This window comes from Cyprinus carpio, chromosome A4 (assembly GCF_018340385.1).
Source record: "Cyprinus carpio isolate SPL01 chromosome A4, ASM1834038v1, whole genome shotgun sequence".
Lineage (NCBI taxonomy): Eukaryota > Metazoa > Chordata > Actinopteri > Cypriniformes > Cyprinidae > Cyprinus > Cyprinus carpio.
The window spans coordinates 11534064-11552558 of NC_056575.1; the positions used below are offsets into that span (position 1 = coordinate 11534064).

At 34.3% G+C, this 18495-nt stretch overlaps 3 protein-coding genes across 3 annotated transcripts; 2 read left to right on the forward strand and 1 right to left on the reverse strand.

Moving 5' to 3' along the window:
• Positions 1–4150: 4150 nt before the first annotated feature.
• Positions 4151–9806, forward strand: LOC122133871 (CWF19-like protein 1). Its single transcript, XM_042740870.1, has 14 exons — positions 4151–4435; positions 4606–4690; positions 4777–4861; positions 4951–5052; positions 5903–6117; positions 6202–6317; positions 6399–6483; positions 7020–7169; positions 7301–7430; positions 7594–7673; positions 7792–8001; positions 8355–8474; positions 9265–9362; positions 9483–9806. Exons 1-14 carry the CDS (start codon positions 4413–4415, stop codon positions 9625–9627), a joined length of 1644 nt encoding a protein of 547 aa, XP_042596804.1. The 5' UTR covers positions 4151–4412; the 3' UTR covers positions 9628–9806.
• Positions 9807–10516: 710 nt separating this feature from the next.
• On the forward strand, positions 10517–12979 carry LOC109052694 (WASH complex subunit 3). Its single transcript, XM_019070107.2, has 7 exons — positions 10517–10694; positions 10773–10871; positions 10965–11030; positions 11372–11494; positions 11623–11739; positions 12215–12279; positions 12397–12979. The coding sequence occupies exons 1-7, from the start codon at positions 10644–10646 to the stop codon at positions 12488–12490; spliced, it is 615 nt and encodes a 204-aa protein (XP_018925652.2). The 5' UTR covers positions 10517–10643; the 3' UTR covers positions 12491–12979.
• Positions 12980–13612: 633 nt separating this feature from the next.
• Positions 13613–17296, reverse strand: LOC109052695 (DNA damage-regulated autophagy modulator protein 1-like). Its single transcript, XM_019070108.2, has 7 exons — positions 17012–17296; positions 16221–16288; positions 15510–15652; positions 15031–15208; positions 14775–14833; positions 14583–14675; positions 13613–14174 (listed from the first exon to the last, which is right to left on the reverse strand). The coding sequence occupies exons 1-7, from the start codon at positions 17140–17142 to the stop codon at positions 14130–14132; spliced, it is 717 nt and encodes a 238-aa protein (XP_018925653.1). The 5' UTR covers positions 17143–17296; the 3' UTR covers positions 13613–14129.
• Between the last annotated feature and the right edge of the window lie 1199 nt (positions 17297–18495).

Here is an 18495-nt window from a genome sequence, read left to right on the forward strand (position 1 = left end):
TTGTGCATGTTTTGATGTGTTTGTGTGTGGTATTTATAATCTTAATTGTTTTAATTCGTAACAACTCTATTCATCTGCATGTGCATTTGTAATGAATAAGGGAACTGTGTGTGTGTGCACGTGTGGTGAAAATATATATTATACTAAATTAAGTTGTAGTGCCATCAAGTGGCTGTATTATTATAGCAAAGGACATAAGGACAAACAGGACCAATGCTATTTTGGTAGAACAGATGATTTAGATATTTTGCGTCCCAGTAATGCAGCGAAACAGACTAATTGACCATTTTACACAATTAATTATTCAAATAATTTTGACCCGAAAATAAAAATAAAATAACTTGTACTTTGCTAATAGAAAATGTAGCCACACCCACACCCTCCCCAATTTGATGTATTTATATACATATATATATATATACATATTTATTATTATTATATATATTTATGATATTTTATTTTTCATTTTATTATTGTTATTCATTATATATTCAGATTTGGTCAAACTTTAGTTTGAAGACCAGTTCTCACTATTAACTAACTATTAACTTAGACTTTTCCCTCAATAAACTCCTAATTTGCTGCTTATTAATAAGTTAAAGTAGTTGTTAAGTTTAGGTATGGGGTAGGATTAAGGATATAAAATATGGTCATGCAGAATCAGGCATTAATATGTGCTTTATAAGTACTGAGTTCTCTTCAGTTGCCTTTAGTCATCGGCATGCAGCAGTATTCCAAAGCATTTTGAGAGAACGGTCAATCATTTTTTGTATTTTTTTTCATAGAACTCTGCTGATGCTTTTCGAGCCTGTCGTCATGGAAACACGTGCAGAAAACAATTTTGTTTATGTGCAAATCAAATTATCTGTTGTCTGCCTGTGCAATATGGATGAAATGTTCTTCTAATAAATCAGGTAATAATCTCTTAATTTAATTTGACTTAATTCAGTTTTATTGAAGATAAAACATAGCATTTATATCCTAAGCTGCATTTTTTATATCCGATCATCTGAATCATGTTGCCACTTACTGGTTTAAAAAAAACTTATTTCTATCTGTATGTTTGATAACTAGTTTGACACATTTGTCACTTAGTATCCCCGAGTTAAACGAGCAAATCATTGGCCATCCACTGTCCCACCATCCTCTCTTACAGGTGGCTTGTCTTTGTTGGGACATCTGCTAAACATTAAGACCCAGTGGCCACAGTCTTTCCAGGACATAGACACAGGATAGAATCTACAGTACAGATGAAGCACAGAAAGTGGACAGTTTGAACATTTTTATTTAACTTACTCCTTTACATATTCAAGGCAACTTGGGAATACTCAACAAAACCAACATTCATTTTTGCTCGACATATGAAATTAATATATTAAATTTGTTTAATTAGCTTATGCAAGTTTAGTGTTTTAATTTCATCTATAAATCTGAAGCCTTCACTTCTGCATCTGTATATTAGTAGTAGTAAATCTGTATATGTCATGTTATATATAGTTAAGGTACTGTACGTGCATTGGCATTAGATGGTTCTGTGCAGGCTGAAAATGTTTGGTGCATTTCTTGTAGAGTTCTTTCTCTCTGCCCAGATAAATACAATTATATATATATATATATATATATATATATATATATGTACTGTTCTATAAATATATAAAAAAAAAAAATAAAAACCTCAACAAAACATCTCATCAATTTCTCAAAAAGAAAACCTAACCAAAAAAAATCAAAACTAGGGATCCTTGTACTCACCCTCAGGTAAATTAATTTGTTTCTTCATCAGAACAGATTTTGGAAAAAATAAGCATTATATCACTTGCTCACCAATTGTATTCTTTGCAGTGAATAGGTGCCATTGGAATGAGAGTCCAAACAGCTGATAAAAGCATCACAATCATCTATGTGACTCCAGTACATCAACCAACATCTTTTAAAGTTAAAAAAAAGGCTTTTTGTAATGAACAAATCCATCATGAAGACGTTTTAAGTCTTCTGTCTATAGTATTGCTTTCTCCAGTGAAAAAGTCATCTCATCTGAATCAGAAGAGAAATATATACAGATCAAGTACTGTTTACAAGTGAAAACAGTCCAAAACTGTTCGGAACAAATATGTTGGTGGATTTTAATGTGAAAGGACAACAGGGGATGGACTTCTTCACTGGAGGAAGTGTTATTATGGACTCAAGTTAAATGCTGAAGTTTAACTTGTATTTAATTTAAAATGCATTGATGGATTTATTACATACAAGCAGCTTTTTACTTCACGAGAGTCACTGATGTACTGAAGGGGTGTGAACTACTTGTGAATTATTGTGGTGTTAGTTATCAGCTGTTTGGACTCTCATTCTGACGGCACCCATTCACTGCAGATGGTCCACTGATGAGCAAGAGATGTAATACTAAATTTCTCTGAATCTGTTTGGATGAAGAAATAAACTTATCTTTATCTTGAATTGCCTGAGGGTGAGTGAAAATTTTTGGGAGAACTATTCCTTTCAGTACTGAGGCTTTTTGAAAAAAAAAAAAAATTATAATAATAAAAAAAATTATAATTATCTTTCATTAATTATCATTTCATCACCCCCAATGTTGTTTCAACCCTGTGTGACTTGTTCCTTCCATGGAACACAAAAGCGTGAATGTTAAAGAATGTTCCAGAGACTCTTTTAAAATCACACAGTTTGAGGGGAAGTAAATAATAACCAAATTTACATTTTTTTTGCTATACTATTCCTTTAACGTCTCTGTTCTTTGTGTTGGTTGATCATTCCGATCTAGTAAACCGTTGTGGTAAACTTCTAGTAAACTTGCCATTTCAGACCTGGCTCGGCTCGCTAAATCTTTGTTCCCCAGCAGTCTGCAGTCTACTTCAGATCCCCAAAGAATGAACAATGTGGCTCACAGGACATTGGACAGGTAGAGAGAGCAAAGCAGCTCCCAGAGCAGCAAGCAGAAAGTCACCCAGGCATCTGAGAGGAAGACGTGGTGCTCCAGGCTGGTGGACAGGCTGACATCTCTGCTCATAATGTAGATGCCGTCGTTGTTCAGTGTGCAGGTGAGGTTTAAGCCAGATTTTGATGTGTTTTCCTTAAGTTGCAACCATTCTCCCGTATGCAATAATAAACCCAGTATTCCATTAAAAAATAAGAATTGTAATTTTTAAGGGTTTTGTGTGTGTGTGTGTGTGTGTGTGTGTGTGTGTGTGTGTGTGTGTGTGTGTGTGTGTGTGTGTGTGTGTGATTTTTAGGAAGTTAAACTGATTTCAGGAGCAGTTTAAAATGGAAGTGACTTGCAGAAAGGATGCGGTTTCGATCAGGTCCTCCAGAGTCTCGCTGGCCACCTGAACTTTGGAGGTGTTGATGAACTCCAGTAGCGTAGCAGCTCGAGCCCCGGCGCGCTCACTCCCCGCAGCTGCACCGAATCCTCCGCGGACTCGCGCATCCCCGAGCTGTTCAGCGCACGGAAGTAGTCGCTCTTCTCGATCAGTTTGCTTTTACTCACATTGTACGTTTTGTCATCCATCACGATTTCTATAATCTGCTCGGGGGGTGTCATGTCTGTTGTTCGGCTGTGATAAGAAGCGCTTTTAGTTAACATCCTTCGATGCCGAAGCCTGTATATGGAAATGAAAATGGAAATGTTCGGCACATGTGCATGCATGTATTCCATAAATAATCATGCAATTTGCAAACAAGGTCTGCATTGCAGACGCAAACAAACGGATTGTGTACATGTACTAAAGGAATAATGCTTTATAAATTAATCTGCCTTTTTAAATATGTTTAATTGGGCAGGTTTATACAGTCATCTAATTTGCATTTGTCATCCATTTCCACTTATTTGAACTCTGCTCTTATAGAAATCGTTGTTGTAGTATAAATGAGATGGGAGTTTATTTTCGTTTATTACATTGGGCACTTTGGCTTTTCAAATGTAAATCAGTTCCTATGTTTTAAATCTATATGAAAGTGTTATATTAACGTGTTAGAAGAACATAGTGTAGGTTGTTTGGTTATTTGCATTATAAATGTATAATTTCTCTGATAATATTACGCTATAAAGCGATAGCGTTGCGAATAATGCGCGCATATTTGAGGCGTTTAATACAATTTACGGTGTCGCTCTTGTATTTGCTCCGGAGAGAAACTTAAACGTGATTTAAGCTTTATAATATATATTATCGCGTTTATAAATTCTATACTTTATATATGGTATTTTCTCTAAAGCATTTAATAATTGTAGCACCAAAAACATAAAGTTTCACCTTAAGGTGTATATGTTATAAACAGGCGGCCGAAATCATTCACTCTCTGTTCTGACAGGGTTTGTTTTGACAACGCACACAATTTAACACCAGACACAAGGGACAATAATTTTAAGAGTTTTTAAGAACATTTGTATTTTAATCGGTATGGAAGACAAGCCTTTACGAGTGTAAGTTTAGCTTTTGGGTTGAAAGGGGGCATATGTTAATGTTAGTAGGCTCGTTACCTATGTTAATCAGTGATTTACAGTCATAATGGACAGTAAAGACAGTAGTGTGTGTATAATATACTCGCGTGTTTCTTGTCCACGCTGATTTTATGTTTCATTCCCTCTCTCAGACTCGCATGTGGTGACGTTGAAGGAAGAATAAATGCTTTGTTCAACCGGGTGAACGCCATTCAGAAAAAGAGCGGGCAATTTGATGTGAGTCCGCACGTGGATCTGTCTTACTGTGAAGCGATGAGCATAAGAGACAGCTGCGAGTTTAACGTGATGATGCTGTTTTTCAGTTGTTGCTGTGTGTTGGTGAATTTTTTGGAACTTCTCCTGAGGCGGAGGCAGAATGGGAGGCATACAAATCTGGTGCAAAAAAGGGTAACGTTAAGGTTTCCTTTTAGTTTTGTTTGTTTGTTCATTAATTTATCAGTGTACTGAATTAATCGGTGATCTCTCTAAACCCCCAGCACCCATTCACACATATATTCTCGGCGCAGCCAGCCAAGAGACTGTGAAGTATCTCCCAAACTCTGATGGCTGCGAGTTGGCAGAAAACATCACATGTTTGGGTAAAATTAATCTATAACCTCACAGCTTTGGAAGACGTATATCTGTGCAATTTTTGTGTTAACTGTGTATAAAAGTATGATTTACTACTCTGTGTATTGTGAGGGTCAGAGTTGCTTTTTTCATTTTTTTTTTTTATATATATATTTATTTTTCTTGGATGGATCCATAACACAGCCCTGCATCTTGAAGAAAAATTCTGCAGGTTTTCAAAATGTTTAATATTAGCCAATATGATAATGCAAAAATATGGTGGGTAATAATTCAAAAATATCAGTTTTGCGAGCTTTAATGCACTTATCAAAAAAAAAAAAAAAAAGCAGTCAAATATCAAGTTGCATTCGAAATTTATTATTTAACTTCTATGAAGGAAGGATCTGTAAAGGACTCGGAAAAAAAAACTGAGTGCATTCAACTTTACATAAACATACGTTTATAAATGCACAAGCTTTTTTCACAAAATCTAATTTTCTGTCACTGTTTGGGTGTAGTGAGACACTCACAGATGTAGCAAAAAAACTTTGGCCATAATTCCAACTTCGAAATCAGGATTAGGCATGAAATAATGTTTTGAGAATCATTCATAATTTGAAAATCTTTGTGGAGGTTCTTCTGGTTATTATTGGGAGATAATGCAAGACTGCTTCACCTTACAAGTGGGTATCAAAATGCATATTTTAGTCGAGAATGTGTGACGTGTTAGAGCAAAACAGGCACTATTTTTCTAGTCAGCATCCCAACATTAGTAAGAAACGGGTTGGATTTTTCGTTCAGCAAATATGGAGCAGGATGTTGTAATGTTTAAAAATGAAACTGTCAATTTGAGTTAAACAAGTATGCTTTTTTGCGCAGGGCGAAGAGGCGTTTTCACTGGGGCATCGGGGCTTCAGATTGCCTATGTCAGTGGCAGAGAGGCTCAGCAGGAACCTGCTCCCTCACACTGCTTCACCTCTAAAGATATCGTTGCCCTGGCGGCCCCACTGCTGTCTAACTCCAAATTTCGAGGAGTGGACATTCTCCTGACCTCCCAGTGGCCTCGAGGCGTATGGCAGTATGGAAACAGTCCCGTCAGTGCTTTGTGATGCTCCTTTAATTCATTTGAATCAGTTTTGCAGTGCTCAAGTGTCATTTACTTTCTCGGCCTTTTGTAGGAAACTGATACAAAGTTTTGTGGGGTTTCGTCCATCGCAGATCTCGCTGACAAACTGAAGCCCCGCTACCATTTTGCGGGACTGGAAGCGGTCCATTACGAGAGGCTGCCTTACAGGTGTGGCATTACAGCATCATGATATGTTTTTGCTTTTCGGAAGATATTTGTCTTAAAAAAAAAATGTGTATAAATTTGCAGGAATCATGTAGTCCTTCAAGAGAATGCTCAGCATGTCAGTAGATTCATCGCCCTGGCAACAGTCAACAATCCTGCCAAGAAGAAGGTTTGTTTGTTTTTTTTTTTTTTTGGTAAAGTTTTACTAATTTTGTTATTGTGCTGTAATTTTGTGCTTCTGTAAATTTCATTATTTTTACTTTTAAAATTTAGAAGTTATTTTCGGCTAGTAACTATATAATATATATTCCCCTAGCACCTATGTTTTATTTCAGGTGTATTACAAATAACAGAAAATAATTTTTAAAAGTTTTAGTTAACAGTAACCACATTTCTTAAAGTTCATATTTAAAAACAATAACAAACTATCAAATTTTATAATTAATGGAAAATCTTAAAATAAACATCTGTATTTCATACTGCATATTGTAATTTTTTGATAATCAAATTCACTTTTATCAATCAATCAATTTTAGTTTTTAGTGTTTCATTGTTAAATTTTAGACAAAATGGAATTTTAATATCAGCCTTAACATGAAATGAATAACTGTCCATAATTTTAATATCTGTGCATAACATAATGCTTAAAAGACCTGTGGCAAATAGAGAGTGAATTTTAATTGTACAGTTGATCTTCTCTCATAGTATTTGTATGCATTCAACATTGTCCCGATGAAAAACATGGACCCCGCAGAGTTAGTCAAACAGCCTCAGGATGTCACAGAAAATCCCTACAGGAAACCTATGAAAGATGGGAGGAAAGAAAAACCGCCACCCTCTATGACAGCCGCGGAGGTTTGAGTGTACAGTTTTTTACTGACTGATAGAGTTAGTATGCAGGTGTAGGTTTGTGGTTGTTTTTTTTTTTTTTTTTTTTTTTTTTTAATGTTTTTGAAAGAAATCTTGTTGCTTTTTTTTTTGTTTAGGAGGAACCAGTATCCCAGTTCTTTTTTGATCTGGGCCAAAAGAAGCCACAGCACCAGCAACGTCACCATGACAGGAAGAGACAAACAGATGGAGACAGACCGAATTACCCCAAACAGCCCCGAAGACCCCGTGAGTCCATTCACCTGCAATCTTTCCGCTGATCTAATGGATCAAACCGGACTATTTTTATTACCTTATTTATAAATATTAATTAAAATTTATTAAAATACCACACCCCACCCAAACCTTTTGGTTATTCCATAAAAGACCTTGTTTTCGTGTCTCATTACAGCACAGCCCACCGGACCCTGTTGGTTCTGCCTTGCAAGTCCAGAAGTCGAGAAGCACTTGGTCATAAGCATTGGAACACATGTGAGTCCACAAAATATCTATTCTGCATTGTCACTTTAGAATGCTTTTAACATTAAAAAAAAAAATATCGACCTATAAATTATTGGAATTATTAATGTAACTATTCTATTATTTCCAGTGTTACATGGCTCTCGCTAAGGGTGGTCTCACTCCCGACCATGTTCTCCTGCTGCCCATCGGACATTACCAGTCAGTGGTGGATTTGGCATCGGAGGTGGTTGAAGAGATGGAGAAATACAAGAGTGCCGTCAAGAAGTTCTGTAAAAGCAGAGCGCAGCGGTGCATCATGTTTGAGAGGAACTACCGTAGCCAGCACCTTCAACTACAGGTCCAGACAAAATATTGTCATTCATATTGAAATTGTGGTGTCTGCCTGACAGGACTGACCTGTACAGATCCAAAGTCAAACTGAAAATCACCACACATACAAACAAGAGAGTCTGGTAAACTCATAGCAGTGTGGAGAGTGTGAGAGATGCCCAGCCCTCCACCGATAACAGACTTCAACATCACTTCATCAGTTTAAGTCTGAGCGGATAGACAGTCTGTCTGCGCTGACAGAGATAACCATTTCTGAGGAACGTGTTCCCGGTGATGACCAAATAGGTGATTTCCCAAAGACCTCCTTGTGTGAAAACAATGCGTAACGGGTCTAACAGAAACTACTTTTGTCGTGCTCAGGTAGTGCCGGTGTCCATGGAGAAGTGCAGTACAGAAGACATCAAGGAGGCGTTCATGACGCAAGCTGAAGAGCAGCAGATGGAACTGATGGAGATTCCAGCTCATACAGACCTCAAACAGGTACCTTCCATCTGAGTCCATCTCAGACTGAAAACAATTCTTCCAAAACTTCCAGCTTTGTGCTCATGTATGTTTATTTATTACAAATATGCTTTTAATATGATCATTTATTACTACTTTAGTATATTATATAAATTGTATTTTTATTATATATATATACTGGTAATATAATTTAGTTATTAATTATATACATTTTATTTAATGTATACAGTTATTTAATGCAGTATATAAATTATTTGTTGTTATATTATACTGTCTTAATTTTTGTTATGCATTCTATACACACTAAATTATTTGTTTTATTATTATTTTATAAGTTTACATTATATAACGTTAAATAATTATAAATTACAATGATAATATCATAATTTATTACATTGTTTACATTGTGTTTATTGTTTTTTTTATATATATACTGTTAATATAATTTAGTACTTATGTAATAAAAATGTTTTTTTTTTTTAATTGTATGTACTGTTATTGGCATATTTGAGTCCACTCAGTTTAGTTTGCTGTTCTTGTAATCTAAACAGTAAAAAAAAAAAAAAAAGTGCAAAATTTACAAGCTACCTTGAAATTACATCTGTATGTAGTCTAAAATAGAATTTAAAAAATATTGGTTATTTGGGTTTGTGCACTATTGTTAGGTGCTGTGTCTGAGTACATTCATTTTCACTCTCTAATATACTGAACTATGTAATATTATCTATGAAGTTAATAAGAGAGCAAGGGACTGGGTCTGTTTTGTGTAAAGATGCACTGTGACTAACTGTGATGTGTCCCATTACAGATTGCTCCTCCAGGAACGCCCTACTTTTATGTGGAGCTGGATACAGGAGAGAAGCTGTTTTATCGCATCAAGAAAAATTTCCCTTTGCAGTTTGGCAGGTAATTGTTCAACAGACACTTCATCAGCGTGAGTTCTAATTATTTGAATGAGTATGATCTGAGTAAATACTTTCTTTGCATAACCGCCTGTGCATTCTGTATGTATGTGTTTGGCCTCAGGGAAGTGTTGGCGAGCGAGGCGTTGTTGAACATCCCTATGCGTGCTGACTGGAGGGAGTGTAAATGTACAAAAGAAGAAGAAGAGGATCAGGCCAAACAAATGCGCTCTGACTTTGAGCCCTTCGACTTCGCACTTGATGACTGAGCAACATTTCAGATGTATCTGACTTAATCAATTCATGTTAATGAACTCGGTCTGTGTGTCAACTGCTTATTTTATCTTTTTAAATTTTCAAAAGATATTTTTTTTTTCCTGTTGTACGTGGAACTTTGTTATTCTTCATAATTAAAGTCATTTTTTCAGATTTGTAAAATCTGTTTCTCTTTTGTAGTAACAGCGTGGTGCATGTCCTCTGCTGGTGTTGATGTTCTTTTGAGATTTTACTGATGTTTGTGCTTGTGCTTGAGTACACAAACAACCAAGTCATCTGATAGCCTACAAAAGAAGACACTTATGAAACAAAATAGTTGTAATTAATAACTAAAATGGATATTCAACAATCCATAATTACTAGAAATAAACTGGTAATTATGGATTGTTGAATATCCATTTTAATTTAATGATACAATAAATATTATTTACTTTTTAAAAGAAAGCAGAAATAAGCCGTGTGTGTCATTACTTGCTAAAAAAAAAAAAAAAGTTAAAACTAAGGTAGTGTCGGCAGTTACGTCGTTTTAGATGTTTAGTAAATAATTATAATTAGTAGAACTTGTATGTAGTTAACTACTACGTATTATTTTTAAATATCACAAAAACAACTTATAAATGAAACTTTCAATATTTGCTCTCAGATCTATTTTTCGATGTTTTGAGAGCAGACCTTTATTATGATAACGTGGAAGAGAAGGCTTTTATTTATTTATTTTATTATTAATTCACATCACAAACTACAACGTTAACACAGTTTAAATACTAATAAATGGAATAAAATTATTTGTAGTTCAAATATACAAAATGCATTTGAAAATGACTAGTTTCAGGGGTTGAGGACTTTTGTTATGTAACGCGGAAATGCTGCAGGTCGGTCGCGCTGAAGTCACGTGAAGAGTTCTTTTTTCACAGCGATGCATTCGTTGCAAGTTCCCGACTCATTTGGCACATTTAAACCGTAGAAATCGGTGTCTCTGTTCCAGTTAAAACGCTAACCAGTTGTTGACATGGATGAGGACGGATTACCCATTGTGGGATCGGGAGTAGATCTTACAAAGGTAAGTTTAACGTTGCAGCATCAGCTGCTGCTCACATGATCGTCTGACATACATAATAGTGATACTTTCTTTCTTAAGGTTCCAGCCATTCAGCAGCGAAGAATCGTAGCTTTCCTCAATCAGTTCATCGTCCACACCGTCAGGTTCCTGAACCGGTTTTCCACAGTATGTGAGGAGGTATATTCACCTGTCAACACATCATTCCCCTCTTTACCTCAACTTACACATTTCCTGAAAGTCTCAGTGGCCTGATGAAATTTGTTCTTGCAGAAACTAGCAACAGTATCACTACGAATCCAGCAGATTGAGACCACACTGAGCATTTTGGAGGCAAAGGTAACTCAAAACAGATCAGCGGAAATATTTGGAGAAAAATAAAAAATAAACAACAACAAAATAATTATAATTCAACCAAAATAAGAGAAGATAATGTTGAAAAAAAAAAAAAGATTAAAGCAAATATAAAATACAAATTAATTATTTAATTTAATAAAAATAGATTAAAATAGACATTAGATTAAAACAAACTAAAAACAACTATATGTAAAAATATTTTAAAGTAAATAATACAAATGAGATTGAAATAAATACAGCATCTAGAAAAATTAATAAAGCAACTTTAAAAATAAAAACAACAACTGTATTTTTTCATTAAAATATGGTGTATACATTTGCAGTTGGCCTCTATCCCTGGTTTGGAAGAAGTGACAGTGGATGGAGTGAGACGGTCTGCAGAGACAAACGGCCCTGCAGCGGGTGGCAGTGATGCCACGGGCCCCTCTTCAGGTCCTCCTGTTGAGGTAACAGTTCATCTGAGATGTTATTGTCATAATCCATTTATCCCACTGCTTTTGAGGTATTTAAAACCCACAGGAAGTTATTCCAGTAGTAAGTTTTTCGTAATAATATACATTCCTCGTCCATTCAGGCATCGCAGCAAGCACAAGTGGCCCATCAGGAGCAAAAGACAGAGGCCCCAGCAGAAAACGTGATAACTGTAGCCAAGGACCCACGATATGCCAGATACCTGAAAATGGTGCAAGTGGTATGTGTGTTTTTTGGGATAAAAATTCAAATATGCTCACAAGTTACTCGCCCTCAGGCCATCTAAGATGTAGATCATTGGAAAGAGATCTGGAGAAATTTAGCATTACGTCTCTTGCTCACCAATTATGTTTTTCGCTTCACAAGATGGATTACTGTGATGTTTTTATCAGCTGTTTGGACTCTCATTCTGACGGCACCCATTCACTGCAGAGGATACATTGGTTAGCAAGTGACGTAATGCTACATTTCTCAGAATCTCTTTCCAATGAAAAAACTATTCATTCTTCTGATGAAGAAACAAACTCATTTAGAGCATGGATTACCTGAAGAGAGTACAATTTCAGCAAATTTACATTTTCGGGTGAATTGTTCCTTAAAAATGAATGGAATCAATAATAAACTCACATATTGCCTAGTTATGACTAACATGTGGAAAGTATGTGCATATGCCTATATTTTGCTCCTTCGCATAGGGTGTTCCAGTCATGGCCATTAAAAATAAGATGGTAATGGAGGGTTTGGACCCCGGTTTGCTTGAGTAAGTGTTAGCGACAGTAAAAATATTATGCACTATTTATGCACGTGTATAGTCACTATATGTGTTACAATGAAGTGTTTATATTGTATCTAATGGATTCATTGAAATTCTGTTTAGTACCCCTGACGCACCTGTTCCAGATAGTGGCAAAAAAGGATTGGAAGAGCAAGATGATGACAGCTCAGGCAGCGAATCATCTTTCAGCGACTGATTGGCTCTCACAGCCGATGAGCTTTGTGTAGGACTAGCCTGTGTAGGCCATCATGAGCCTTGCTCATCTCAAAGCAGGCTAAATGCACTTGAATGTCCTTATAGAGGACAGACACTTAGTGATGGCGCTAAGCTTGTGTTTCTCTAATCTCAGAGACTGCATATTTGTCATCTGTACTGGTGGTTTCTGAGGGCAGTTTCTCACTTGCTGAGATTGCTAGTGATTGTGATGATAATTGGTCCATTTAAGTCTAAGTACAACTCTCATGTGAACTGTCATAAATATCTCATCTCATGCCTGACATGTACATCTAATAACAATAAAAAGATGCCAGTGAGTTTCTTTATCAAATAGACACAAGCAGGCTTGTAAACCTGTTCATAAATTCATTTTTTTTTTTTAATTTTTGTAAATTAATTTTTTGTTGCATATCACATCAAAATCTTTGAATCACAGTAATATTAATAACAAAAATGACATAAAGCCCTATTTGTTAGATTTTTGGAGTTTCTAATAATACTGATTGTGTTGCACAATCATTACAGATTTGTTTATATAGTCTTTTTCAAATCTAATTTGTTATTAAAAGTTATGTTTGAATTCAGTAAAATTAAGTTACTTTAAAACACTAAACACTACCATTTGTAAGTTTTTTTTTTTTTTTTTTTTTTTTTTTTTTTTTTTGAACAAAGTCTTTTATGATCACCAAGGCTGCATTTATTTGATTAAAAAAAAAATCAGTAAAACAGCAATATTGTGAAGTATCATTACAATTTTAAATAAGAGTTTTCTATTTGAATGCATTTTAAAATGTAGTTTATTCCTGTGATGCAAAGCTGAATTTACAGCAGCCATTACTCCAGTCTTCAGTCCCACAAGATCCTTCAGAAATCAGTGTTGAATACAACTGAGCTGCTTTTGTGTGTGTGAATAAAATGTTCAAAAGAACAGCATTTATTTGCAATAGAAAACTTCGGTAACATTACAATTGTTCTTTATGAATTAAATATATATAATAATTTATAATATACCCAGCCTCTGGGCGATAATGTACGCTGCTATTCCTGTCATTACAAACATTAAAGCAATCACTTCTCTTTAGTCATGCACATCATCATCATTATCATCATCATGTGTTTTTATTTCACAATTACAAAGTCAGACACATTGTGCAAGCAATGGACTTATTTTGACATTCCACTTCATAAAGTGCAAGATTAAAACACAACTGTTGCTTACTTTCAGCTGCACTGAATTTTTGGAATGATAACCAACAAAAACAAAGCAAGAATCACCAAAGCAAATATATAACCAAAGCGAAGATTGATTGACAGTCATGCGAATATGGATGTACTCAACTATTTTGTCTTGGTTAATCATAAATGTTTTGTAAACTGAGAATCACTATCAAACAGCTTTATTAACTGTTTGGAATCAACTGGTTAGCGTATATTACACTTCAAGTAAATGTTTATGCCCTTTTTGTAGACTGAAATACAAGCTACAAAATCTAAACTTCAAATGATTACACAGTACTTTAGCAGATCTTTCAACGTGAAAATGTAGTAAGTTGTATAAAAATACAATTCTATTAATTTAAAAATGCACCAAAACATACTGTAACGGCATGATGTCATGGTCATGAATACTCGATTAAATTAACAGTCAGCTTCAGTGTGAATTGCTGTAAAAAAGAAATAAAAGAAAAGTTAATACGATCTTGGAGGCACTAAAAGGAATATGAATTAATATAATTGTGATTTGAAATAATGTGAAACATTTTGGGGTTGGTAAGATTTTTATGTTTTTGGAAGAAGCTTCTTTTGCTTACCAAGGCTGTGATTATGTGTAAAAACTATTTAAAATAAGTGCTTTCTATTTGAATATATTATAAAATGAAATTTATTTCTGTGATGCAAAGCTGAATCTTCAGCAGCCATTACTCCAGTTTTTTTTTGTTGTTGTTTTTTTTTTAATGAGTAGAAAGTTCAAAAGAACAGTATTTATTTGAAACTGTTAATTTTTAATTAAATATCACTGACCCCAAACATTTGAATAATAGTGTAAGTCTAATGAAATTTTACATACACACCTGGAACTCTCTGATGTATGTTAAAAAGAAGAAGACAAAACTGAAAGTAGTGATCCATTCGCACGCAACACTCGCTATATGAAGTGAGTAGTCCCAGAAGCAAGAAAACAAGACGAGCAACTTTAAACATTCAGTAATACATTTTGCTACAATTTAAGTACTGGAATGTCTGGTTAGGGACATGACTGGTACCTTATCATTGGTGTCCCAGTGAAGTTTGCTTGTTCCGATAGGAATTGCACAAATAATTGCTGGAAGGAGGCGTTAAAGACAATTTGTTTGATCTGAAATGTAAACATTGCATGTCTTTACATGGAAAACCAGCATGTTGTGATCACAATGCTAGATTCGGAAGACCAGCCATGTAAGCAGATGCGAATTTACATCAGCAAAACTACATTCAGAATGTCAGCCAATAGCATATATTGGTACTGCCTAGAAAGGATACTGGGTAATACAGCTAGAACAGCCAATCCAGCAAAGAACGCACGGAAATGGCAAATGCACTTGGAACATCCATATGGATGACCTCGGTACGATATCACACTTTGGATAACAGCGTATGTAACCCCAAACAGGAAGAATAGTAAAGCACCCACATCATGGACTGCCATCACCGTCGTCTCCTAGAACACAACATCATACATGAGTGCCATTAAAGAGAGAGTTATCATTTACCCCCCCCCCCCATTTTGTTCCAAACCTGTATTACTTTCTTGCTGTTTTCGTCTGTTTAATGAATGTCAGTGGGGTCCAAAGCAGTTGCTTTCATTATATGCACAAAAACACACTAGGACATTTTTCGAAATATCTTCTTTTGCATTCCACCAAAGAAAGAAAGTCTTACATACTTGGAATGACACAAAGGTGAGAAAATTGAGTAAAAAAAGTGAGCAATAAACAATGTTTTGGTTGAACAAGATATACCTGAAATGTAGCCACCAAACACATGCCGACACAAGAGATGATGCCAAAACCAAAAGAAACCTTGTTCAAACGAGGGGACACGGCACCCGTTGTCTCATGGACTCTCTCCACAAATTTATATTCAGCATACATAGTAGCAAAAGCTGGAAAACAAATATCCTGTACTGAGCATCATTGATTTTATTGATTAAAATTGCTGTGCGATGCAGTAAATAATATTCACTCATGTAATACTACAGAATACACATACTTTATGCAGGATAATGCACTGAAAATAGTACTTCTATAGGTTAAAACGCAATTCAGTAGAGTTGCCATGATGAGCGTTGCACTGATAACCTGTGATTTGGCATTAAGTTTCATTTCCGCAGTTGTTTGAGGTTTTGTGTGCAGTTCTACACAGACTGTGGTGCTGTTTGTAAAACACTGAACTCCAGCTGTGTCACTGATGGGGAAAAATCTGTTTTCGTTTTCAGCAGAAAGAGAAGTGAGACCAGAATGAGTGTGATTCCTTTGTTACTAAAGAAAAGCACACTCGAGACATTCCCACTGCTTTCCTCTCACATGTCAAAACCAAGCAAAAGTTGTGCAAGTTCCCACAGTTTGTGAAACACAGATAACTGTGGAGTTTCCTGAAGCTGCTGGTCTAAAATATGAGCTGGAAATCAAATCAGATCAAACTGAAATCAAATGGCTGGTTGTTCGTCATACCTGCAAAGGCAGTGATTGTCGACATGAATCCAAACACACAGCTCTCTGGCGGAGTGGCCCCTGTATCATTTCAGAGACATTCACAAAAATAAGAAAGTCAAGTCAAGTGTGCTTTATTGTCAGTTCTTCCACATGTACAGTACATACATACAGAGAATTGAAAATAAGAACATTTGAATTTCTGAAGCAATTCAGAAGCATTTAATCATAAACTTGCAATATTTTATATTTAAAAAAGCACACACAAGTTCCACAGTTTACTGAATGACACTTAATACAAATGAAAACTCACCATTACAAAACATTAATATGACTTTGACATAAAAATATTATTAATTAGATTTTTTTATATATATATATTTTAAATATTAAACCTAATTAAACAATTGCAGGGTGTTATCATTAGTAAAGTATATATTATATATTTATATCAAATAAATAATTACATATTACTTAATATTAAACACATCATATTGCATTTATTATATTATATTCTTTAAAGAAATCTAGTTTGTCCTGAAATCTAGTATTCCCTGCAATGAATACTGATTTTGAACTCGAGCCAAAATTCAACTTTCAAGTAGAAAACGAAACTAAACGAGCTGTCTGCAGAAACTTTTTCCCCCTCTCAGATTCTTAAGACTAGCAACTTTATATAAATACTCGCTTAAAACATGCCCGTGTTATTAAATCTATTTATGGTTTATGTTATTTCAGAGTTGTTCATTCATATAGTCCAGATGTGTAGCCAAACTAAATTCAAGCCCAAGGTAAAAAGCCGTGTGACATACCTGATGTAAGGGAGGATAACGTCAACATCTCGTCGAACTAATGCGATGATGTAAGATATAATGAACGTACTCGATGACCAGATTACCAAAAAAACAGGCAAAAAGCACATTCCTTCCATGAACCAAACCATCTCTCCTGAGAGCTGAGTCGGCGCATCACCATTCACAGAGACAGAAGCAAAGGTGACAGCACAGATCAGACATTAAGACACGGACACTTCACAGAACACATACTGTATGAACAATAACTCGACGTTATAACTGTATCCATAGTGTCACGTGTCCACTGGGAAGCTTTCTCTTCCTCATTGTTTTACCCACAGACTATTACCACCAGCACATGTGAAGAACACAGGGGGCTGTTCTTTCTTTCTTTTTCTTTCGCTACATTATCACATTTTAGATAAGTATCTTTCTTCTTTACGTCGTTGCCATGCATTAAACCAGTTTGTCATGATGACCAAAGTAATGAATTATATTTCAGCTATTTGAATGGTATTTCAGCTATTTGCAGATGAATTTTGACAGCACGCATTAAAATATTTTTGACCAAGATGTCTTTAAATGGCTACTGAACACAGAAAAAATGAAAACAAAAAGAGCATTAAATTATTAATAAAAGTGCAGCCTCACCATTACAACACATTAATATGACTTTGGGTTTAAATGTTATTATTAATTAGTATTTGTTTGTAAATATTTTAATATAATTAAAAATTGCAGGGTGTTATTGTTGTAGTATATATATATATATATATAATATATATATATATATATATATATATATATATATATATATATATACATATATATACATATACAGATATTAATATACATACATATATATATACATATACATATATATATATATATACATATATATACATATATACATATAGTATATATATATACACACACACATATATATATATATATAATATTATATATTATATATATATATATACTTATACATATATATATATATATATATATATATATATATATATATATATATATTAAATAAAAATTTACTATTACACTTTAATATACATATTATTATATTATATTATATTATATTATATTATATCTTCTTAAAGGACATCTAGTTTGTCCTGTCCCCTGCATCGAATACTGAATTCAATATGCTATCTTTCTCTCTCAATTTGAAACAGTTTTATAAATGTAAATATTTCTTCATTTAAAAAAAAAGACTTTATAGTTTTTAAATAAAATGTTTGTATTAAATATTAAATGGTAGGCCTATGTTAAATACGCTTTCTCTCTGGTGGTGAGATACATTTCTATTTAGTCATTATTATATATTGCATATGTATGCACATACATGGTTCTATAAAGTTCTTTCAATTTCTATTAAGTCACAAAAACAATTTTACATATTTAAATATTCATTTAAATGGCTGAAGTTTTTAAATTACATATATTTTGATGATAAATTACAATGAAATTATACTTTTAATTTATGT

Coding starts and splice junctions, on each gene's coding strand:
- LOC122133871 (XM_042740870.1), top strand. CDS start 4,413: ATGGAAGACAAGCCTTTACGAGT. Junction 7,431..7,593: donor CAAACAGCCCCGAAGACCCC/GTGAGTCCATTC, acceptor GTCTCATTACAG/CACAGCCCACCGGACCCTGT. Junction 7,674..7,791: donor TCATAAGCATTGGAACACAT/GTGAGTCCACAA, acceptor TATTATTTCCAG/TGTTACATGGCTCTCGCTAA.
- LOC109052694 (XM_019070107.2), top strand. CDS start 10,644: ATGGATGAGGACGGATTACCCATTGTGGGATCGGGAGTAGATCTTACA. Junction 10,695..10,772: donor CGGGAGTAGATCTTACAAAG/GTAAGTTTAACG, acceptor TTCTTTCTTAAG/GTTCCAGCCATTCAGCAGCG. Junction 11,740..12,214: donor ACCTGAAAATGGTGCAAGTG/GTATGTGTGTTT, acceptor TCCTTCGCATAG/GGTGTTCCAGTCATGGCCAT.
- LOC109052695 (XM_019070108.2), bottom strand. CDS start 17,142: ATGGTTTGGTTCATGGAAGGAATGTGCTTTTTGCCTGTTTTTTTGGTA. Junction 14,676..14,774: donor ACTGGGACACCAATGATAAG/GTACCAGTCATG, acceptor TCTTGCTTCTGG/GACTACTCACTTCATATAGC. Junction 14,175..14,582: donor CATACATCAGAGAGTTCCAG/GTGTGTATGTAA, acceptor TCTTTTTTACAG/CAATTCACACTGAAGCTGAC.